Source organism: Peromyscus leucopus, chromosome 5 (genome assembly GCF_004664715.2).
Source record: "Peromyscus leucopus breed LL Stock chromosome 5, UCI_PerLeu_2.1, whole genome shotgun sequence".
Lineage (NCBI taxonomy): Eukaryota > Metazoa > Chordata > Mammalia > Rodentia > Cricetidae > Peromyscus > Peromyscus leucopus.
In genome coordinates, this window is record NC_051067.1 from 20,511,688 (window position 1) to 20,536,436 (window position 24,749).

Here is a 24,749-nt window from a genome sequence, read left to right on the forward strand (position 1 = left end):
GCAACTCTAAACTCTATAGGTAATAGCGAATCTTCTTTATTGTTAGGAGGAAAGGGATATCCACATTCAGCAAAACCAACTGGGAACTAGGGAAAGAGTACCATGTGTAATGGTGGTGTGCAAGGTAGCTGGAAAGAGTGTGGCCGAGGAGTAGATTGCAATAGGGATGAAAGGGGAGGAAGAAGTTTCTGTGTTGATTACCACAAACTGGGGTAAAAATTAAGACTAATAAGGCTTGACAAGGATAAAGACAGGGCTGTAGACATTGCCCTTCCCTACTGTCCAGAAATTTATAGGAAAGGGGAGAAATGGACATGTAATAAATAATGAAATCTAGTGTAAGATAGTATAGTAGTAATACAGGTGAACAAACTGAAGAAGTGCAGACTAGTTGTTAGAAGACGGTGGTGATCAGGATAGACTTCGTAACGTCCAGCACTGCAGAAGAGGAAACAGGCAAATGCCTGGTTCTGGCTCCTCTGTTCTTCAGCCACCTTTACACCCCATTGTAGACAAGCTTCTTGGGCATCCTGTTCTAGATGGTGTGTGATTTTAAAGGTAAATTCCTGTTTAGCAAGCAGGTTACTTTTTGTCAAGAAGCATAGTGGACATTTAAATCTTGCCTCTGCTATTCACTGGCTCTGTGATTTTGTACTTTCAGTAAACGATTTCAGTCTCAGTCCTGAAAAGGAAACAGTACTGCTGACCTCATGGGACTAACTTAAATAATGCATTTGATACATTTATTAGAGTGTCCAGTTCATGGCAACTCATGACTCATTGATGCTGTTGGTGACAGCTGCCTGGTACCCAGCAAGTACTGTACCTCTGCTGCTGTGCTACTGTTGAGCAGGGGCCTCAGCATAGTGATTGTTGCCTAAAGAAGACCATGGAGAGGTATCTAATGCTAATAGGCCTTGATGTTACCTCTCAGGTGCTAGTTTTAAATGCAAGGCAGTGATATGGGTGGATTTGTGTTATTAGTAGTCTTCTCTGAAGTTATGGAACATATGAAAATAGTTGTAACACAATATTGAGGCTTTAATCTGTCTAGTAGGGCTTTAGTAAAGTTGTTAACAAGCCATGTATCTATCAGTGACAGTAATACATTCTTAGAAATTTGTCCTTCTGTGATTTTTGTAGTAGGGTCATCACAGACTATCATTGCATGGCATTGTAGGTGATATATTTGTGTGCTGTGTGGTATGGACCAGTATATTCTGTGGCATGTTATGGCTATTCTTGGTTGTCAATTTTACTATATCTGAAGGACATACCCATGAGAGGTTTTCTATTTGGTTTGAACTGGGTGAGTCCACTTTTGGTCTGGACCTTTGAGATTGAAGACACACCTTTGATCTGGATTTTAAGGCAGGAAGACATACCTTTAATCTGGGCCATACCTTCTGCTAGAAGTCTATAGAAGGACATAGAAGATGGAAGCTTTTGCTTTTTGCCTGCTTGCCCTTACCTTTCTAGCACATCCATGCCTTTGCTGGCATTGGATTTGGCTAGCATTTGGGATTCCAGCATATACAGAAGGCCAGCTGAGACATCCAGCCTCATGGGACTGAGCACAGTTAGCCATTGTTGGATTAGATGAACTGCAGCCTGTACGTCATCCCAGTAAATCCCCTTTCTATATATCTTAAATGATTCATTTCATAAGTTCTGTGACTCCAGAGAATCCTGACTAGTACACCTTGCAAAATTTAAGAAGTGAATAGTGGTCAAGGTAGCTGAGAAGAGAAGGAAGGATGATGACTCCCAGGTCTCTGGCTTAGAGAACTAAATCGGTAGTAGTGTGATTAAACAAAGTGGAAAATTAGGACCTAGACTATGACCTGGCATTGATAAGACTGAAGTATTGCTACTGTGGAAGCTTATCTGACAGTCTTTCTACCTCCAAACCACATCAGGCTCCTTGGTAATTGACCTCGCCCCATCCTGTGCTTTTTTTGTCCTTCATAGATTTTGTTATAGCATAGTCCTAATTACTGTTTAAGATCTACTTTCTCGTTAGTGTCGACACTAGAGGAAACCCTATATATATTTGTCTATCTCAAAGCTTTCTTTTGTTCCATACCTAGTGTCTTAGTTAGGGTTTCTGTTGCTGTGAAGAGACACCATGATCACAGCAACTCTTATAAAGGAAAAACATTTAATTGGGGTGGCTTACATTTTCAGAGGTTTAGTTCGTTATCATCATGGTGCTAGAGAAGGAGGTGAGAGTCCTACATCTTGACCCATAGGCAACAGGAAGTGGTCTGAGACTGGGTGTGACTTGAGCTTATATGAGGTCTCAAAGCCCACCCACACAGGGACACATTTCCTCCAACAGAGCCACACCTACTCCAACAAAGCCAGACCTCCCAATAGTGTGCTACTCCCTTTGAGCTTGTGGGGGCCAATTACATCCAAACTACCACATCTAGATAGATGATAAATGTTCACTGATCAGAGAAGCAAAAATCTTGAAGACTCATGAAATTAGAAACCATGAATTTGAAATGTGTATTGTGGTGATCACCTTTGCCTGTAAGAGAGACAGAGGCTGAGTTCAAGGCTAGGCCTCATCTACATAGTGAGTTCCCACCCAGGCAGAACTACATAGTCAGTTCTGTCTCAAATTAAATAAATAGTAAGTAAGTAAATAAATAAGTAGCAAAGCTGTAAATTTGTTGTGTCAGCAGTTCACATATACAAGGTGCTTGTCTGTACTCGGTTGGTAAGGGAAGAAGGTTGAATTGTGTGCTTGATGTAGAATGAGGAATTATGGTAACCTTGAAAAACAGTCTCAGTTGAGATCACTGATGAGGGAATATGTAAATGGACTGTTTTAGTTGTTTAGGCTGGGTAAAGAAGGAATGAAATCTGTAAGATGAGAGACTTGGGCCAAATGAGCAATTTATATATTGTTATTTTTAGTAAGGTTTAAGAAGAGGTGTTTGGGTTGGGGGTTGAGCTGGATTTGCTAAAGATGCTAGGCATAGACATCACAATGAATGGCTAAAGAGAAGCAAAGCTTCTTGAGAGGATCTGTGTGTTTGTGTACTGTGTATCTGGAGCATACAAGATATAAAACGTCTATGTAAATACATTACCTGAGCCAGCACGAGGGAGTGATCTTTTCGTCTGTCCATCACTAGAACTGTGGACACTGCACAATATGAGTGGGTAAATCGCCAGCTTTGGGCTTTAGGCACTTCTTTGTATGCGTTTGTTTGTTTTTTGGATGGGTTTCTGTGCCTCCTCCACCCCCTCCCCCAACAGGGTTTCTGTGTGTGTGTGTGTGTGTGTGTGTGTGTCCTTGGCTGTCCTGGAACTAGCACTGTAGACCAGGCTAGCCTCGAACTCAATAGAGTTCCACCTGCCTCTGCCTCCCGAGTGTTGGTATTAAAGGTGTGCACCACCACCACCAGGCTCTTATATAGGTTTTTTAAAAATTGGGTTTTTCTTGTTTTTCTTTTTGAGACAGGGTTTCTCTGTGTAGTTTTGGTGCCTGTCCTGAATCTTGCTCTATAGACCAGGCTGGCCTCGAACTCACAGAGATCCGCCTGGCTCTGCCTCACGAGTACTGGGAATAAAGGCGTGCGCCACCGCCACTTGGTGTAAAAAGAATTTTTGTTGCATATATGTGCCAGATAAAGTTGTAGTGTGGAGAAGTGAGTGTGGACACACAGCCCCACACCTAACCAAGAAACGTTTGCAGTTGACGCCTGCTAGGAAGGGCTTGAAAAAGGTCAGTTTTCTTCAGTGAATGGCACTGAGCCTGTCAGTCACTCAAGGCAGGTTGCACCCTCAGAAGTAGTTGGACAACATAAAAAGGACTCCATGGTTTTTTGTTTTAAGAGAGAATATGAAGTTGGGTGGGCAAGGGTAAGGTTCTGGAAGGAGTTGGGGGAGGGGAAATGTATATGGTCAAGTATGAACATTTTAAAAAAATAATAAAATAATTTTTGTTGCATTTAGTCTGTGTACGTGTACGTGTGTGTGCATGTGTGTGTGCGTGTGTGTGTGTGTACATTCATGCTGTGTGTGTGTGTGTGTGTGTGTGTGTGTGTACATTCATGCCATGTCCTTTGCAGGAAGAGGTCAGAGTGCACCTTGAGGGAATTTGCTCTCTCCACTACATGGGTCCTAGAGATTGAATGCAGATAGTTTGGTTGCAAGGACTTTACCCACTTAGCCGTCTTGCCAGCCCACATTTTTATTGGTCATCCAGCCCTTTTTACTCTGAAATATCTTTACTCTTTAAAAAAATTACATTTATTTATATGTGTGTGTGTACATGTATGTGGGCACATGTGTGCCACTGTGTGTGCCTAGAGACCAGCAGAAGGCCCACAGAGTAGGTTCTCTTCTTTTACCATGTGGGCCCTAGTGATTGAACTCAGTCCTCAGGCTTAGTGACAGGAACCATCACTCACTGGGCCATCTCACCAGTTCTAGTGATTATAGTTAGGGCCAGCTGTCATGGTGCACACTTTTAATCCAGCACTTGGAAGGCAAAAGCAGGCAGGTATTTGTGAGTTCAAGGCCCTCCTAGTCCACATAACGAATTCTAGGCCAACCAGGGCTACATAGTGAAACCCTATTTGAAAACAAAAACAAAAAACCTCACAAAACCAAAACGTAAGTAATTTTATTTAATTAGCATTGAAAATACTAGGTTTCTTTATCCATTTTCATCCCTACTTAGTCCTGATTGATGGCTTTCTTCACAGCTTCCTGCCCCACTCCCATATCTTTCGTTCCCGGTAGTCCTCTTTTTACTTTGTGTCTGTATGTTCTACTACCCTCCTTGATCCTTTCCTATGAAGTTTCTTTTTATGTCTCTCATGGGCCCCTTTCTGGTTTCCTGGCTTCTATAATACTCCACATAAATGCACATATATAAAAATTAAAAGCTAGCATCTACATATGAAAGCGAACATGTGGTGTTTGTCTTTTGAGCTGGAGTTACCTCATTTAATACAGCTTTACAGTTCCCTCCATTTTCCTGCATTTTCATTTTTCTTGTTTGAATCAGATTCCATTGTGTATTTGTACCACATTTAAAAAAATCTGTTCATCTCTTGAGGGACATCCAGGCTGATCCTGTTTCCTGGCTATTTTGAATAGAGCAGCAGTAAGCATGGATGCACAAGTGTTTCTCTTGTGTGTTATGGAGTCCTTTGGGCATAGTGTGTGTTGACTTTTCATTTTTTTGAGACAGTGATTTCCATGGTGACTACACCAGTTTACACTGTTTTCAACAGTGGCTAAGTGCCATCCTTTCCCAGTATTCATGCCATCACTTGTTTTCTTGACGATAGACATTCTGACTGCTATAAGATAGAACTTTCCAGACGGTGGAGGCAGCTCCTTCTTTTGAGATTTCTAGTCAGTTCTGTTTTTATGCCAATACCAACCTGTTTTTATTACTATAGCTCTGTAGTAGAGCTTGATGTCAGGAAGGTGATGCCTCCAGAAGTTGCTTTATTGTAAAGGATTGTCTTAGCTATCCTGGGTTTTCTGTTTTTCCATATTGTTGAGTTTTGTTGAAGTTGAGTATTGGTCTTTCGAGGTGTATGGAGAATTGTGTTGGGATTTTGATGGGGAGTGCATTGAACCTGTAGATTGCTTTTGGTAAAATTGCCATTTTTATTATGTTGGTTCTACCTATCCATGAGCATGGGAGATCTTTCCATTTTCTGATATCTTCTTCAATTTCTTTCTTCAAGTACTTAAAGTTCTTGTTATAAGGGTCTATTTCTGTGATGAATGATGTTAGAAATTTAATTGGGATCTCTAGATTGCTTTTGTTACCTTCATTTTGAATGGATTAAGGAAGGAGGATAGAAGCTGCATTTTTGTTGGAGCGCAAGATGAATTCTTTAATAAGACGCTTAGTTAATGTGTGAAAGAAAAGTGACTTGGAGACACAAAACCAGCATATTCTTTAAATATTCTCCAGTTGCTTATCTTCAATACACTTGAATTGCAGTTCAATTTTTGCTGTATCAGTAATTTTATACATAACAAATACTGTTTTTTAATTTTTCTTCAGTTATAAGGCATTAGCATTCTTAATTCAAAGGGGGAAATTAACATTTTGTGAGACAGAAAAGAGCATAAATATTTGTTACTGTGGTGATGATAATGCCACCGAACTTGGGCTTCATGCTGTGTGCCCAGCATAGATGGTCTTGTGTGTGTGTGGGGGGGGACAGCGGTGCTAGAGAGATGGCTCAGAGATTAAGAGCACTGGCTGCTCTTCTAGAGGTCCTGAGTTCAATTCCTAACAACCACATGGTGGCTCACAGCCATCTGTAATGAAATCTGGTGCCCTCTTCTGGCTTGCAGGCCTACATATAGGCAGAACATTGTCTACATAATAAATAAGTCTTAAAAAAAAAATAAAAAGAAAATCCCTATGGTTCTATAACCCAAAATAACTATGCTGACATTTTGTGTTATATTTTCTTTTCTCTTTCTTTCTTTTTTGTATTTCGAGACAGGGTTTCTCTGAGTAGCTCTAGCTGTCCTGGAACTCATTTTGTAGACTAGGCTGGCCTTGAACTTTTGTGTTTTGTTTTATTATCCTGTTTGTCTCTATTCAAACTGATTTTAACATTAGTCAGAGAAATAGAGTTTAAGGTGTTTTGGGGTCACAAAAGAGAAACTTTAAAAATACGTTATTTTTAGTCAGGCATATAGAGCATGCATTTAATCCCACCACTCAGGAAGCAGAGGCAGGAGAATCTCCGAATTCCAGCACAGCCAGGGATGTTACAGAGAAACCCTGCCTTGAAAAACAAAAATAAACAAATAAATGTTATTGTGTACCACTGCTTACATGTTGATTTTAATAAAAGTTTAATTAAGAGTTCAGGGAAAATTCCCTTTTAATACTGTCTTAAAGATACCCATAATTTTCTACTATAACTTTTAACATTGTATGACCTCATCTTGACATGCTACTTGCATTTTGTTATATTTATTACTTGAAGTGATGTTTCTTTTTTAAAAAAAAAGTAGTATATATTGCCGGGCGGTGGTGGCGCACGCCTTTAATCCCAGCACTCGGGAGGCAGAGCCAGGCGGATCTCTGTGAGTTCGAGGCCAGCCTGGGCTACCAAGTGAGCTCCAGGAAAGGCGCAAAGCTACACAGAGAAACCCTGTCTCGAAAAAAAAAAAAAAAGTAGTATATTTACCTCAAATATGTGGAGTATTTGTTTGCTGGACTCAGGTGAGAGTAATCTTCCAAAGTCAGAAAAAATAATTTGTCCTTGGTCTTCATGCTTTTAATAAATGATTTGGTACTTAGTTGAATTGATTTAAGATGATTGAGGAGTAGTACTTGGGGTTGTATGGAAAAACGAGTTGGTAAAGAATTGAGCTGCTGACGGGTGAGATGGCTGAGTGGGTAGAGGTGCTTGCTGCCAAGCCTGAGTGCCTGAGTGAGTTCAATCTCTAGGACCTATTTGATGGAAGGAGAGCCAACTCCTACAAGTTGTACTCTAACCTCCGCGTGAGCGTGCTTGTAACTCGAATGTTAAGAGGTCTTTTAATAAAAACCTAGAGCCTCATACTGGGGTAAATGCTGAAAGATCAGAGAGACAAAGGAACAAGCCACAGCCACCACCTCTTACCTCACCAGCTCCTCAGCCTGAAAAGCCTTTAGTTCCTATCTCCTCACGACTTATATACCTTTCTCCACCCAGCCATCACTTCCTGGGATTAAAGATGTATGTGCTTCCCAGTGCTGGGATTAAAGGTGTTTGTCTCTACTGCCTGACTCTGTTTTTCTCCTAGACTGAATCAATCTCATGTAGTCCAAGGTGGCTTTGAACTCAAAGAGATCCAGACTGATCTCTGCCTCCCAAGTGCTAAGATTAAAGGTGTGTGCCACCATTGCCTGGCATCTAGGTTTAATCTAGTGGCTTGTTCTGTTCTCTGACCTTTAGGCAGATTTTATTAGTGTACATAATATATCACCACACATGCTGGCATGGTCTGCCTGTCTGCCTGCCTGCCTGCCTGCCTGCCTGTCAAATGTACCAGGTATGGTGGCACACTCCTTTAATCTTGTCACTTGGTAGGCAAAGGCAGGTGAATCTTCATGAGTTTGAGACCAGCCTGGTCTATGTAGTAAGTTCCAAGCCTAGCTAGGGATACATAGACCCCGTCTCAAGAAACAAACAAAACCAAAAATGGACTGGAGAAATGCATCAGTAGTTAAAAGCAGGAAGATGAGGGCTTTTTAAATTTTGAACCTGGTTGTAAATCACAGCTTTTAAGCAGTGTTAATGTTTGAAAAGCCACCAAGTCCTATGAGTAGCTATTGTTTATATAGGCAACTCTCAAGTCCTTGCTTTAATCTAACAAGTACATTGTCTCTTGCTCTTTATCTTTCAATAAACCAACTTGCGCTGGGTGGTGGTGGCATATGCCTTTAATCCCAGCACTCGGGAGGCAGAGGCAGGCACATCTCTGTGAGTTCGAGGCCAGCCTGGACTACAGAGTGAGTTCCAGGAAAGACGCAAAACTACACAGAGAAACCCTGTCTCGGAAAAAAAATAGGGCTGGAGAGAAGGCTCAGAGGTTAAGAGCACTGGCTGCTTTTCCAGCGGTCCTGAGTTCAATTCCCAGCAACCACATGGTGGCTCACAACCATCTGTAATGAGATCTGGCACCCTCTTCTGTATACATAATAGATAAATAAATCTTTTAAAAGAAAATAACCCAACTTGGCTTCATACTGACTCATTCTGGAATTATTTTTAAGATCCAAGCCACACCCGAGGAGGTCCTGGTGGGATTGCTCCTTAAACGCTGCATCCTTCAGCATGGGCTGTGTGCCCGCCCTTTGGCAGCCTGCATTCTTGTGCTGCTTAGATACTGGGTACTAGCTTTTGTATGTGTATCTACTTTTTTTTTTTTTTTTTTTTTAATAGTTTTCCCCATGGCATTTCAGTTAGGGAAGTCTTCATGACCATCTTCATGCTCACAAATTCTTTCCTTGGTTCTACTGATATCTCCATAGAGGCATTCTTCATTTTTGATGTCTGGTGTGGAGTTCAGTGTCACCTTGTAGCCCTCAGCACATTAATGAGCTGTTTTTCAACTCCCTGTCTGAACGTCCAGCATCTGTCCCATCTTAGATGGGTTGACACTTGGTTTGCTCTTCAGACTGTACTTTTTTTTGCCCTTTCCATGACTTCTTGTTGGAATTTGGTACAAATTTCTGGGTGCTAGAAACCCAGATAAGTAAGTCTTGAAGGTTTCATAGGAGTTGGATTAACAACACACATAAAAATTTATTCTTATGAAGTCTGTTTTTCTCTTGTTGCTCCTGCTTTAGATGTTAGATCTAAGAGAACATTGCTTAAGACAAAGCCCCAAAGACTTTGTTCAGTGCTTGAGAATTTTATACTTTCAGCTCCTCATTTATTTTCTACCTCATTTGAGTTCATTTTTCTCTGAGTGCACATGCAATTGTTCAAGCACTTTGTTTAGAGGTTGTTCTTCCCTGTTGAACTAACGTCTTCCTGCTGTCAATGATCAGTTTACCATGAGCACAGTGCACACACCTACAGTTTAATACTTAGGAGGAAGTAGATGCAGGAGGAGTTCAGGGCCAGCTTCAGCCATATAAGGAGTCTTGGGCTAGCCTCATTACATGTGATCCTGTCTTAAAACCAAAGACAAGCAGAGGGGAAAAAAGTCATCTTAACATAGATTAGATGCTAATTTCTGGATTCTGAATTCTATTGCAATGATCTCTTAAGTCCAAATATAGGAGTATTTCTTGACTGCTGTATTTTGTAGTAAATTTTGAAACTGGGAAGTGTAAATTCTCCAGTTTTGTTCAAGATTGTGTTGGTCTCTTGGGAACACCATGTATTTCTGAATCAAAAAAGCAGGTTATGTTTTTGGTAAGGACTATTTGAATCTCAAGGTCAGTTTGCCATCTTCATGTTAAATAGTTTAATTTTTGATCATGTCAGTCACTTATTTAATTTCCTTTATTGGTCTATTGTAGATTTTAGTGCTTAAACCCTATACCAGTTTAGTTAAATTTATCCTATATTCTCCCTCTGCTTTTTAGTATTACTCTTATGCCTTTATACATTTTAAGCCCACAGAATTTTGTTTTTTGTTTTTTGTTTGTTTTTTTTTGAGACAAGGTTTCTTTGTGTAGCTTTGGAGCCTGTCCTGGAACTCACTCTGTAGATCAGTCTGGAGCCTCAAACACAAAGAAATCCACCTGCATCTGCCTCCCAAGTGCTGGGATTAAAGGTGTGCCACCACCATCCAGCCAGAAAAAATTTTTTAAATTGACTCTTTTAAAAAATTGATTCTTGGAATTTCACATCATATACCCCAGTCCCACTCAATTTCCCAATCCCTCCATATCCATGTCCTTCACCCTTGTAGTGACCCCCGCTAGGAAAACTTAAAAAGAAATAATAAAAATAAGATAAAAATTAAAAATACAATTAAGAATATTAATTTAAAAACAAACAAAAACACCACTTTGCTCCCCTGTCTTTCTCTCCATCGACTCTTCATTCGTCTTAGTGGCATTGGGAGCTGCTGTGTATCATGCAGTAGACCCTTTTGTCCAAACAGTTTTACTCGTACATGTTCATAGTATAATGTGTTGGTCAGGTTCAAGGCCTCTGGCTTCTGGTACATCATCAAAACTGGACCCTCATCGAAACTCCTCCCAGGTATCCTGCGTTGCCCTGAGTCATGGAGATCCTGTGGCTGTGGTTCTGCAGGACTGGTTCCTCTACAAGCTTCAGCAGGACATAGATGGGGTAGATGTTGGGGAGCGCCAACCCAAAGCCCTGCATGTGTGCCTGGGTGGTACCTGAGTTGGTCTGAGGGACCACCCCCCCTCAGACAAGGAGCCGAGTCAGCTTTCTCATGCCCTTGGTGGTGGTGGCGGCGGCGGCGGCGGCGGCGGCGGCGGCGGCGGCGGCGGCGGATAGAGGAGGAGGTGCAGGAGGAGGAGGTGCAGGAGGAGGAGGTGCAGGAGGAGGAGGTGCAGGAGGAGGAGGTGCAGGAGGAGGAGGTGCAGGAGGAGGAGGTGCAGGAGGAAGAGCAGCAGATATCCTAGGGTTGACAAGGGGTTGGGGCAGCTCTGCACTATCTTCACACCTGAACACATTGTTCACATGGGCCTCTGTGGAACATGGGCAACAGACATCAACACAGACCCCAGCTGTGGCAGGACCACAGACCTAGACATGGCCGTCAGCAGTAGCCATGGCCCAGATGTCATCAGAGCCCCTGGGTAGCAGCGAAGACCTCTCAGATCAGCATGGGCCTAGCAGCAGCATGGTCCCTGGACTCCACCATGGCCCCATGTTGCAGCCCAGATACTGGGCTGTCACATGACCTTTGATGATAACAGTATCCACAGACCTCAACACAGACCCCAGCTGTGACAGAACCAAGACCCAGACATGGCCGTCAACAATGGCCCCCAGCCACAGTGCCAGCTGTCAGTATGGGCCCAGGTGGCAACTCAGACCACCCTGATCTATGTGGTCCTGATAGCAGCATGACCCTCGGGCCAACATGGCCTCAGGTGTTGGCCCAGGGTCTGGGCATCTGTATTGCCTTTGGTGGTAACGGCAGTTATGGACATAGACACAGAACCCTGGCTTGGTAGCACCTTGGACTTGGACAACACCATGGCCAGGAGTAACAGTGCAGGCCACTCAGGTCAGCATATCCTGGCAGCAGCATGTCCCTCAGACCCCAACATGGTCACAGATAGCAGCCCAGAAGCCAGGCATCCTTATGGCCTTTGGTTGCACCACAGGCCATGGACATCAATACAGACCCTGGCTTAGCATGGTCCTTGGCAGCATGCCAGGCCTGGGGTGGCAGTGCAGGGCACTCAGATCTGTACAGCCCCAGCGGCAGCGTGACCCTCAGATACCAACATGGCCTAAGGTGTCAGCCCAGACCCCAGGCATTTATATGGCCTTTGGTCATAACAGGAGCTACGGACCTGGACATGGCCTTGGCATCAGCTTGGACACCTGTGAGCCATGGGTAAACCCATAGAATTTTATAGATACTTCCCTGTGTTTAAATCAGATAGAAGACAAAATTATAAATAATGCATTTACAGAATTTTCTATATTTCTTTGAAGGTATTTTTTATATTGGGGTGGAGGCGGGGGGAGCACGTGCCATAGCACCTGTGTGGAGCCAGAGGCCAGCACATGGGAGTTGGTTCTTTCTTTCACCTTGTGAGTTCCAGAGATTGAGCTCAAGTGTTAGCCTTGGTGGCCAAGCACCTTTTCCTCCTGAGCCACCTTGCCCACCTGTTATTATTTCTTGTGGGGTAGAATGTTAACAGCAAATTCTCTTAATTTTTGTTTGAAAACTTAATTTCTCCTTTTTAAAAGTATAGTTTAGCTGAATATAGAATTATTGGTTTGTATTGTTTTTCCTTTCGGCGGTTTGAGTACATTCTCCCACTGGAACCTGGTGTCGGTAGTTTGGTTACAGTCTACTGTTACTCTCACTAGGTTAAACTACACCAATTGCTTACAACAATAGTGACAGTTGTGCGGAAGTGACAGCATGAAGGCACAAGATGTGATGTGACTAGCAAAAAATAAAGTGTGTGGAGGTGAATGGGCTCTACATCACCAGAATGTGATAGAAACACACTTGAGAATGTAATATCTGAAAGATACATTTTTAATTTATAAGATTTAAAATTTAGTAGTAGTCAAAATTTTTTTTTAAAAAATAAATGGAGGGGGAAATAGAACAGATGCCAAGATAATAGGCATATATCTTTAAATCTGCTGCTTTCTGGTATGCACTGTTGGGTGTAACTTAGTTAAAAATACTTAGGAATTAATAATTTGAAATTTTCTGTCTTGAAACATTGATCTGAAGAAATCTTCATGGCTTAATTTTTATAAACATGTAGTACCACAATACATTTCTTGCTCGTGTAGGTAAGCAAATTTTACTCTCATTGAGTTTGAGCCTTTTCTACTACACAACCCCTTGAACATTTATCGACTGTTCAGGTGTCTGTGTGCTGTGAGCCAAACCCAGCTTGTGCTTGCAAACTTCCATCTGCCAGATAACTTTCCTCCCATCACTTGACAGTAACTTTAAGCTGTGGTCTTGTATCTTAGTCAGGGTTTCTATTGCTGTGAAGAGACACCTTGACTATGGCAACTCTTATAAAGGAAAACATTAAATTGGGGATGGCTTGCAGTTCAAAAGTTTAGTCCATTATCATCTTGGTGGACCATGGCAGCACACAGGCAGACGTGGTTTTGGAGAAGGAACACAGTTCTACATCTGGATAGGCAAGCAGCAGGGAAAGAGACACACAATGGGCCTAGCTGGAGCATTTGAAACCTCAAAGTCCAGTGACACACTTTCCCCAACAAGGCCACACCTCCTAATAGTACCACTCCTTGTGAGCCTATGGGTGCCATTTTCATTCAAACCACCACACCCTGTGACACTTGCTTCTCACCTAAACATCAGGCTGTTTTCAAGATAAAGTCTTAATTTATTGTATTTTATAATTTTAACACATGGAAAGTCATTTTTTTAAACATATGACAAAGGTTTTGCATGCCATATCCCTTTTTTTCCTGTAGGCCCTTTTAAAAATGTTTTTGTTTTTATTTTATATATATGGGTGTTTTGCCTACGTTTGTGTTTGTGTACCATGTGCATGCAGTACTTGCATGCGGTACTTGCAGAGGCCAGAAGTGTTGGATCCCATGGAAATGGAGTTATAGATCAATTGTAAACTGCAGGTGCTGGGCATTGAACCCAGGTCCTCTGGAAGAGCATCCAGTGCTCTGAAGTACTGGGGTTTCTCTTCAGTCCCAGCCCTTTAGTTTTTATTGTGCAATTTTCTATAGTGTGATTAAGAACGCTTATCAAAGTATAGAAGTGATGGTAATTGCTTTATTTCACATCCCATTTCCCAGTCCATCCTTTGATTCCTCTTTTTTGATGTTTTTCAAAATAAGTAATAACTGATAATAACTGTCACAAGCATATCTTTAGCTGCAGTGGTTGGCTTTGTCAGCTTGACACATGTGTTGTGGTCAAATAGGCGACATATGTCTGTGTCTCTCCTGGTGGAATGTCAGGTAGTACGGTGGGTACAGCAGAGTGCCTTCATATGGCTTTGTCTGTCATAAACAGTAACTGGGTTCTGCATCGTCGGCATCTCACTGCAGGTGTAATTCGCATTGTCGTGATGACTAATAGTGCAAAATGGCGTTCATACCTGTGGATATTTGCAGTGAGAACAATAGTGATTTTCCCCACCACCACCTTATGGCTTTCTTTGTGTTTAACTTATTTAAAAGCTTATTTTCTTTGAATCTACAATTTTTTGTCTTTCCAAGTTTGGGAGATTGTTGTGAACTATTTTTTCTGCTGCATTCATTTCTCCTTGGTGCTCTGAGTTCCATGTGTGTTAGAAGTGTTGATACTAATCCAGGGACATCTGCCCACTCATTTTCAGGTCTCTGGTCAGTTTTTCTTACATCTCCATCTTTAATCTGCTATTAAGCATATCGGGAAATACTCAAGTTATTTTTGGCTCTAGGATTTCCAGGATTTAGTTAATTTTAGTCTGTTCAGGCTGCTATAATAAACTTACACTGGGTAATTTAATTTGTAAAAGCATATATTTATTACTTAAAATTATGGATACTGAGGAGACAGAGACCAGGGCATCAGCAGATTTGGTCTCTGGTGAGAGTTCTTTACTTTATAGATAGTGCTGTGTGTCCTCATTTGGTCAGGGTAACTCTGTCCCTGGGGCATGGGTTTTACAGGCCCTAATCCCATTCCTAAAGGGAGAGCTTTTATGATCTAATCAACTCCCCAAAGGCCAGACCTCACTCATAACACCCCCCTGGGAAGTACCTTTCAAATAGGAGAAAACAGAAACACTCAGGCCTCCCAGTTCCTGTTCATTTTTTTTTTCTTCCTGAGACTTCCTGGCTTTCCTTTAAAACAAGCTATCTTCTTCCTTTTCATCCTGAGCACCTTAACAACTGCTTTGATTTCTGTGTGTGCTGATTCTCAACATCCAGGTGGTTGTCTCTTGAAGGTGGATCAGATCATATTTTCAAGTCATTGTTAGTTATAGCTGGGAAACTGTGAATTTAAAATCTCAATAACATTTAGTTTCTGACCATTTTAGGGATGTGTTTTGTTCTTTTCTGTGCCGATGGTTGCTTTGGCCCATGCATTCATCTGTTTCTGCTGAAATACAGCCTTAAAACATTCTTTGGTAAGAGTCTGTGGGTAGTAAATGACTAGTTTTTAAATACCTTGATATACCTCTTCCTCCTTCTTACTGCTTTCCTTGGGCGTTAAGTTTGAGGCTGGCAGTTATTACCGTCAGTACTTTGACCTGGCTCCACCATGAGCTTTTGTCATTGGTTGTTGAGGATGGATGGCCAGTGACAAGTGTCACTTGTTGGCTGGTGCCTCTCTTCCCTGGTAGCTTTTTACATTTTTTACATTGTGTCTTTCATTGATTTTCGCAATGTATCCTAAATGTAAATTAATGTTTAACCTTTTTTTTTTTTTTTTTTTTTTTTTTTTTTATGTATTTGGTGTTCTGCCTGCCTGTATGCCTGCAGGCCAGAAGAGGGAACCAGATCTCATTGTAGATGGTTGTGAGCCACCATGTGGTTGCTGGGAATTGAACTCAGGACCTCTTAACCTCTGAGCCATCTCTCCAGCCCATTAACCTTCTTAAATGGTATACATTTTTAATTCAACAATACACTTTTCAATTCTGGAAAATTACTAAATAAATGATCTCAACAGAGAGTGATGGTCCACTGTTTGCTCGCTCCTTCCTTCCTTCCTTCCTTCCTTCCTTCCTTCCTTCCTTCCTTCCTTCCCTCCCTCCCTCCCTCCCTCCCTCCCTCCCTCCCTCCCTCCCTCCCTCCCTCCCTCCCCTCTCCCCCTCCCACCTCTCTCTTTCTAAAGTGATTATGATTCTCCTTTTATATGAAAATACCTATTTGCTAACAAAATAAGGTGCTGCCAGGTTCATGAGGTGGGTCATAGGTCAGTGGGTAAAAAGCACATGTGCATGATTGGCAGCTTGAGTTGCCACTTCAGTGGGAGGAGAGGGCCAGTTGTGTGAGGTTTTCCTCTGACCTATACACACACACCCTCTCACCCCACACTAATGGTCAATAAGTAAACGCTGCTATTCATTGAGTTGCATCACCCAGAATTCATGGTGCTGTTAATTTTGTTTTATGTTTTAGAATTTTACAACCCCATTTTGATGAGGAAGTTTAAATATTCATTTTTTTCATCTATTTTCTGTGTAGATTAGCATTCTGATTTTTTAATTTTTATTTGATTACAGTTTATGCTTGTTCCAACCCCAGTCTAAACCAGTGGTTCTCAAGTTATATATACAGTTATACTTTAAAACAGTTCCTCATGTCTTGGTGGCCCCCAACCATAAAATTATTTTGTTGCTACTTCATAACTGTAATTTCTTACTGTTATGAATCATAATGTAAATATCTGACATATAGCCCCTGTGAAAGGGTCATTCAACCCCCAAATGGGTCACGACCCCCAGATTGAGAGCCACTGATCTAGAGTTCCTTTTGGAGTTTCTAGGTCTGCCTTAGGATAATTGGAGGAGCATTCCTCATTTGGTCACTGATCTAATAACTGGTCTAGATCCTTGTCCAGAATTTCCCTCGTTCTCTTTTGCCTTCTACCCAGACCATGGTATCTAATAAGCTCAGTTAACAGGTGGTAGAGAGGTGTGCTCCAATCTCTGTCATTATGCAGTAGGCTTGGCAAAGGCACTTGTGGTGACTGACTAGTTTGGGAACTAGAGGTACTTGGAAAGAAGGAGCCTTAACGAGAAATTGCCACCATCAGTTGGCTCATAGGCAATTATTATTATTAACTAATTAATATTGATGTGAAAGGGACTACCTAGTCCACTCCCACTGGGGATGATCCCACCCCTGAGCAGGTGGTCTTGGGGTGTATAAGAAAGCAGATTGAGCAAGCTGTGGGAGAGCCAGGTCAGCATTTATTTCTCCATGGCTTCTGGCTTTAGTTCCTGCCCCAGCTTTCCTTTGTGATGGAGTATTCCCCGACGTGTAATATGAAATAAACCCTTTCTGCCTCAAGTTGGTTTAGGTCATAGTGTTTGTTGAGAGCAAATCAGGATGTCCCTGTTGTTCTATAAGAAACTCCGTAGGCACCTGAAGGGAGTACACACAGTCACAACCTGTTTTCTCCTGTGAGCTTGGCCTGGGACTGCAATCTGGAAACAGCACAGGGTGTGTGGGCTTTCTTACCAATTTGCAGCCAGCCTCCAATTGTTTCTTCCTGTCTTGTCACCCTGGCCTCACTCACAGCAAGCTCTTACTAGTAATATTCTTGGGAATGTTCGTTAACTAAAAGTTATTAGCAGGGAATGGGCTTCTATTTACCTAAGCTTCGACTTTCTTGGAATTCTATCTTTGTATATGTAAACTTTAAAATCATTTTCTTCTGGATTAAGAAATTGGATTGGAATGTGCCTTGAAATGTACTATGTGTACATGAAGAACAGTGGGTTGAATGATCTTTGGGGGTTGAACGGCCCTGTTACAGGGAAGACCATTGGAAAACACAGATATTTACATTATGAGTCATGAAGAAGTATGAAGTAGCAATTATGAGGTAGCAACAAAAATAATTATATGGTTAGAGGTCACCACAACATGAGGAAGTGTATTAAAGGGTCACAGCATTAGGAAGATTGAGGATCGCTGTTTTAGAAAAATATTTATATGTTATCAAGTTATCTAGATATGTGTTGTGCCTAGAGATTTGCTACATTGTTTTTTGAGCTTTGCCACAAAACTTTTTTAATATTGTGTAGTTTTTGTGATTAATACATTACTCCTGTTCTCAACTGACTATTGCTGGAAGTCAGTTAAAATTGATTTCTTTAATATCCAGTTACTCTTCTAAAATACCTAGCTAATTTTAAATTCTTTGAATAGTTTCTGTGGTTTTGTATGTATATAATTATACCAATTACAAGTGAATACATGTCTTTTAGTGTTTTCCTGGTTATTTTTTGTTTTATATTAGGCTTTCTAAGATCTCCAAAACAATGTTGAACTGTTACAAGTTGCTCATTGCTCCTGTTTGTAATGGAAATTACTTCACTGTGGTTCTCGGCTATTGTTTTGTGTGGGGGTTGTATTGGAGTTGAGGAAAACAGAGTATTATATTTAATTTCCTTTTATTACTTTACTGGATGTTTTGTGAGGAATGGTGGCTGAACATTATCAAATGACATTTTAAGTCATGATACAGTTGTAGTCAACTTGGACTTTTTACAAATTGGATTCAGTTTGCTGTTTTAGTTTTTCATTTAGGAGGTGTATTATATTTACTTGTTTTAAACCTTCCCAGCTTCTGTTGGTGTTTATAAGCTTTTGAAAATTGTGTATTGTCCTAGAAAGTCTTTATTGTCAGCTTGATAAAGCCTAGAGTCATCTAGAATTTCCTAAATCAGATTGACCTGTGATTAGGTCTGTGGGAGTGTCTTGATTACAGCAAGCTTTTAAATTCAGTGGGTCATCTTAAAAAAAAAAAAAAAGAACAAGAGTAGAAAATGACTTAGTTGGGGAGAGGAAGGAGATCAGTGGGGTGGAGCAAGACAAGAAAGAATAAGGCCAATATTTCAAATAATTAAACACAAATGAATGTGTTCTGATGAAACTTATATAATCTATACTGCTGAAATCTTTTCATCTCTCTAAAACAGCCATTTAGGATTATAGTTTTTCAAAACAAATATAGAGGAACTTATGGGTGAAATAGTAAATAACACAAAATAACGTTTCTAAAAGGAGTGAAACTTCAGAATCCCCCCAAATGGGATATGAATTCTTTTTTGGATAAGATGTCAAATTCGTGCAAAATATTTGAAATTATTAATAAGATTATACTAAAAATACACACCTTGATGTTTTTTGTTTTTCAGCATTGATTTGTTTTTTTGTTTTGTTTTTGTTTGTTTTAATAATTTAACTTTATTTTATTGGTGTGAAGGTGTGTCAGATCCCTACGAACTGGAGTTACAGACAGTTGTGAGCTGCCATGTGGATACTAGGAACTGAACTGGGTCCTCTGGAAGAGGAGCTAGTGCTCTTAACTGCTGAGCCATCTCTTCAGCCCCCACCTTGGGGTTTCTATATGACAATTTTCTAAAACTGAGCAAACTGATAAAAATCTAAACAAGGGACTCAAGGCTGCTAATTTATAAAATGTAGAACAAAATAATCTCCACAAAAGAAATACATAATTGAAGTTAACTATTAAAGATAGGTGTTCTAATTTGTTGTCTGATAAAAATACTCGGACCAAAAGCAACTTAAGGAGAGAAGAGTTTATTTGGTTTACACTTCCAGACCACAGTATCATTGAGAGAAGTAAGAGCAGGGGCCATGAAGGAACTGCATGCTGGCTCAGTATTTCAAGCTCATGTTTAGCTGGCTTTCTTACATAGCTCAGGACCTCCTGCCTAGAGATAATATGATATTGCCCACAACTATCATCAGTTATCAGTGCAGCAGTTATGCTGTATCACTGAAGAAAATGTTTCCCAGGCTGTTGAGATAATAGTGCAGTGGGGGAAATTCAGACTCTCCAAGCGTGAAGGAAGGCCTGCTTGAGATCCCCACCTAGATATGGTGGCTTTTGTCTGTCACTCCTTGTGGTAGGGTTCTGGTAAAGGTGGATCCTGGGTTCACTGTCCAACCACTCTAGTTAAAATGGCATCCTCTAAGTTCAGTGAGAGACCCTGTCTGGAAAAACGGAGATGAAGGCAGCATCACTTGCCTTCAGTAAACATTCTGACTGAAAATAGACTCTCAAGAGTAGTTTGATTTGCATTTCCCTCATGGCTAAGAACTTTAAACACTTTGTAAGTATTTATTGGTGCTTTGTATTTCTTTTGACAACTGTGTTCACTTACATAGCACATTTTGTTTTGGTTGCTTGACTTATTGTGATTTTAGTCTTTATATAGTCCAGTTATTTAATCTATTGGATTATAGCTGGCAATGATTCATTATGTAGATTGCTCAATTAACTGTTTTCTTTGCTGTGTGGAGACTTTTTTTTTTAAGTTTCATGAGGTCCATTTGTTTTGCTGGCATTAGTTTCCAGGTGACTGGAGTTCTATTTGGAAAGTCCTTGCCTTAGCTAGTGTCTTGAAGTATTTTATCTAGTTTTTTTTCCTTAAGCAGGTGCAGAGTTTCAGGTCTTGTGTTAAGGTCTTTGATATAGTTGGGGTTGATTTTTGTGCATAGTGAGAATAAGCATTTAGTTTCACTCCTCTTCGTGTAGACATCCAATTTACTAAGGCCATTTGTTAAAGAGGCTGTCTTTTGTGCTTTGGTATTTTTGGCATCTTTGTAAAGACAGACACAACAAAACCCAGGTGGCTGTAGCTGCATGACTTTGTAGCCGGATCCCCCACCTATGGCTGTGATGTGTGTGTTGTTGTTGCTGCTGCTGTCTTACTAGTACCATGCCGCTGCTTTCCTAAGGCGCTGTCTGTAAGTTAAAATTAGCTGCAGTGAGAGCACCAGCATTACTTTCACTCAGGATTGTTTGAATGTCGGTCTGAATGACTTTACACTTTGCTAGGACAAAATACCTGGCAAAAGCAGCTTTGGGAAGGGAGGATTTGTTTTGGTTCTGAGTTCAAGGTTATAGCCCTCTCCTGGTGAAGTCATGGCAGCAGGAACTGGAGGTACCTGCTGAAATTGCATTCACAGTTAGGAAACAGACAAAGATAAATGAATACTCAGTTCTCTTTCTTGTTTTTATTCAGTCTAGGACCCCAGCCGATGGCACAGTCCCACCCGAAATCCCTCATAGGTATGCTCCACTGTCTAAGCAGTGCTAGACCCAGTCAGTGGAAAATAACGAAGCACCACCCTGAGTGAGGTCTTTTTAATGTTGTTTTGTCAGCATTGTCTGTACCACATGCTTGCCTGGTGCCCATGGAGGCCAGAAGAGGGCATAGGATCCCCTAGAACTGGAGATACTATACAAGTGTTGGGAATTGAACCTGGATCCTCCCAGTGCTCTTTAACTGCAGAGCCATCTCCAGCCCTTGAGTGAAATCCTTTGAATTTTTGAATGAAATTTAAGATAGATTTTTTTTTTTCAATTTCTATGAAGAGTAGCATTGGAATTTTGATGGGATTTGCATTGAATCTCTAGATTATTTTGATTAGGAGAGTCATTTTACAGAATTATTTCAGTCCATGAGTATGGAAAGTCGTTCTATCTTCTCATGTTTTCAGTTTTGAATGTTTGAAAGTTTCCTGGGTTGCTGAAATGGCTCATCAAGTAAGGGTGCTTGCTGACAAGCCTGAATACCTGAGTTCATTATTAGAGAGCCAACTCGTAGGTGTTGTCTTTTAACATCTACCTGCACACACACAGATGCAGAAACATAAATGACTAGAGCTCTTTGGTTAGTCTTTTTTTCAAGGTAGGTGTGTGTGTGTGTGTGTGTGTGTGTGTGTGTGTGTGTGTGTGTGTGTGTGTGTATTCACCTTGGCTGTGAGTGGGATTCTTTCCTTGATAGCTTCCTTGGTATATAGGAAGGCTACTTAGTTTTGTATGTTAATTTTGTATCCTGCCAACTTTCCAGAGTTGTCAGTTCTAAGAATTTTCTGGAGGAGGCTTTAGGGTCTCTTATATTTAGAATCATACACTCTGCAAGTCAGGAGTGACTTCTTCCTTATCTGTGTCCATTTTGTGTAATTTTTGTCTTACTCTCTAGCTAAGACTCCCAGTACCTTATTAAGAGTGAGTTGAGCTGGGCGGTGGTGGCGCACGCCTTTAATCCCAGCACTCAGGAGGCAGAGCCAGGTGGATCTCTGAGTTCGAGGCCAGCCTGGGCTACCAAGTGAGTCCCAGGAAAGGCACAAAAGCTACACAGAGAAACCCTGTCTCGAACCCCCCCCCCCAAAAAAAAAGAGTGAGTTGAAGCCGGGTGGTGGTGGTGGAGCACGCCTTTAATCCCAACACTCAGGAGGCAGAGGCAGGCGGATCTCTGTGAGTTCGAGGCCAGCCTGGTCTACAAAGTGAGTTCCAGGAAAGGCACAAAACTACACAGAGAAACCCTGTCTCAAAACAAACAGACAAACAAAACAACAACAACAAAAGAGTGAGTTGAGAAGAGGATAGCTTTGTCTTGCTCTTGGTTTTAGTGGAAATGCTTTTGTCTTCCCCATTTAGTGTAATGTCTGTAGGTTTATCATACATAGTGTTCAGTATGTGGAATTACATTCTTTATACTCTGTTTCTTCAAGACTTTTATCATGAAACAGTACTTTCAAAAGCCTTTTCTGTATTTTTTGGGATGATCATGTGATTTCTGTCCTTGTCCATTTATATAGTCCCAATGTCTCTGGAATTACCATCTTGATCATGATGATAATCTCGATCAGTGTTTCTCAATTCAGTTTGCAAATATTTTGCTGAGTTGGTTTTTTCTCCCATCCCTCCCTCCCCTTTTGTGTATCTTTGTTTTCTTATTGTTCTGTTACTGTGAACTGTGCCATGACCAAGGCAACTCTTAGAAAGCATTTGCTTTCAGTCTTGGAAGTTGGTCCATTATCATCATGGCAGGAGTATGGTGGCACACATGGTGCTGGAGGAGTAGCTGAGAGTTTAATATCCTGATCCACAAGCAGGCAAGCAGAGGCAAGACTGGGCCTGGCATAGGCTTTTGAAATCTCAAAGCCCATCCATCCTCAGTGACAAACCTGCCAACAAGGCCTTACTTCAAATCCTTCTAGTCCTTTCAAAGAGTTCCACTCCCTGGTGACTAAGCATTCTGTATGAGCCTATTGGGGTCATTCTTCTTCAAACCACCACATATATCCATCAGAGAGATTGGCCTATAGTTCTATTTTGTTTTTAATGTCTTTATCTGGTACTGGTGTCAGAATTAATACTGGCTTTATAAAAATAATTTGGTAGTGTTCTGTCCCTTTTTATTTTATGGAAACATTTGGGATACTTTGGTGTTTTGTTTCTGAAGTTCCTACAGAATCCAGGAGTCAGTTTATTTGGACTTGGACTTTGATTAGTTAGGAGATTTTTTTTTTAACTAAGAAATTGTGACATTTAATTATAGGAGTGGTGTGTAATGGACAGAACAGTTTGTGGGGAGTTAGCTCCTTATTCCTTTGTGTGAGTCCCAGCAGCTTTACCTGATGAGACATCTCACTGTTTCTAAATTGCTTTTCTGTCACACTACTTCTTATAGATCTGTTGGAAATATTCATCTCCTTTTGGTTTAATTTTGATAGGTCATACATGTGTAGAAGAAATTATTCCATTTCTTTAAATTTTCTAATTTAGTTTTTAAGGTTTGTCTTTGTAATTTTCTGAACTATATTGGTATATGTTTTAAAGACTTCCTTTTTAAAATTTTTAAAACTGGGCCCTTTTTTGTTAATTTGGCAAAGGGTTAACAGATCTTAATCTTTTCAAAGAAGTAACTTGGTGTCATTAATAATGTGTATTATTAGTTTCTAATTCATTAATTTTATTATAATTAATTATTTCTTTCCTTCTACTGATGGTAGGTTTTCCCAAAGCCCTAAGGTTATATCATGAAGTTATTTGAAATCTTTCAGATTTCCTGTTGGCACTTAGAATGTAGTATTGGCACTTTGTGTGTATGGAGGTCAGAGGACAACTTCGGAAAGGCAGTTTTCTCCTTCTCCTTCATGGGTCCTGAAGATTGAACTCAGGTTACCAAGCTTGGCCATGGGGTCATCTCACCTCCTGAGCCATCCATCTCCAGCCCTTATGACTGTTTTTAATATGTTTATGAGGGATTGCTGTAGTTTGCTGAGAATCTAGGTTTTATTGTTGGTTGATAATGTTCTTTGTTGCTATGGAATATATTGTAATAATATTTCCATTGCTACCTTAGGAGCTTCAGTTTGTGCTTGGTTCTGATTATGTTTTAGAGTGTTTAGTGATTGGTCCATACCTGACTGTAATAACCTGCATTTCCTTTCCTTTGTTCTCCAACAGCTACATGGGAATTGGTCTTTCTGCTCAAGGTGTGAACATGAATAGACTACCAGGTACACTTGCAAGTGAATTACAGTATTGTTAGAGTCTTAGGACTGACATTTCTGGCTAAAATTTCAAAGTAATTGAAATAGCTAAAAGATACTGATTTTTTTAAAAAAATCGATCACTTATGTTATGAATTCTAAGTGGAATGTGTATTTAAATTTCATGTTCTTCTGCAGAACTTAACATAGCATAATACCCATGCTTTTTTTTCTGTTAATGTTTTGTCCTTTTTAACTTGCATCAGCCACTTGGGACATTTTAATGTGACTGGTTCTATTGTCACCAGTCACATCCCAGCCTTTAACCCATATTAGTTGTATGACCTTGTGAGAGTATAGACAGTTGACAGAAGTGAGCTCAGCAGTTGTGGGCGATGTGGAATGCTGTATGAGAACTGGTTAGCAGAAGGAATCGATTCTGTCTCCTGATGTTAAAAGTCAGTAGTAGAGGAAATCTTTTTTATGTAAAATGCAAACTGACCTATGCAGAACTACAGGAAATACACTGAAACAGGAACATACCAAGCCAGTACCACTGCCATCTAATTATATTCT

General features: G+C 40.7%; 1 protein-coding gene across 1 annotated transcript in view; it reads left to right on the plus strand.

Annotated features, from left to right (window-relative positions):
- Ranbp9 (RAN binding protein 9) overlaps window positions 1-24,749 on the plus strand; it is an 89,563-nt gene that overhangs the window by 23,301 nt on the left and 41,513 nt on the right. Inside the window, exon 3 of the mRNA XM_028867724.2 lies at window positions 24,148-24,200. Within this exon, the coding sequence (XP_028723557.1) occupies window positions 24,148-24,200 (53 nt within the window). The remainder of the gene's footprint in view (window positions 1-24,147; window positions 24,201-24,749) is intronic.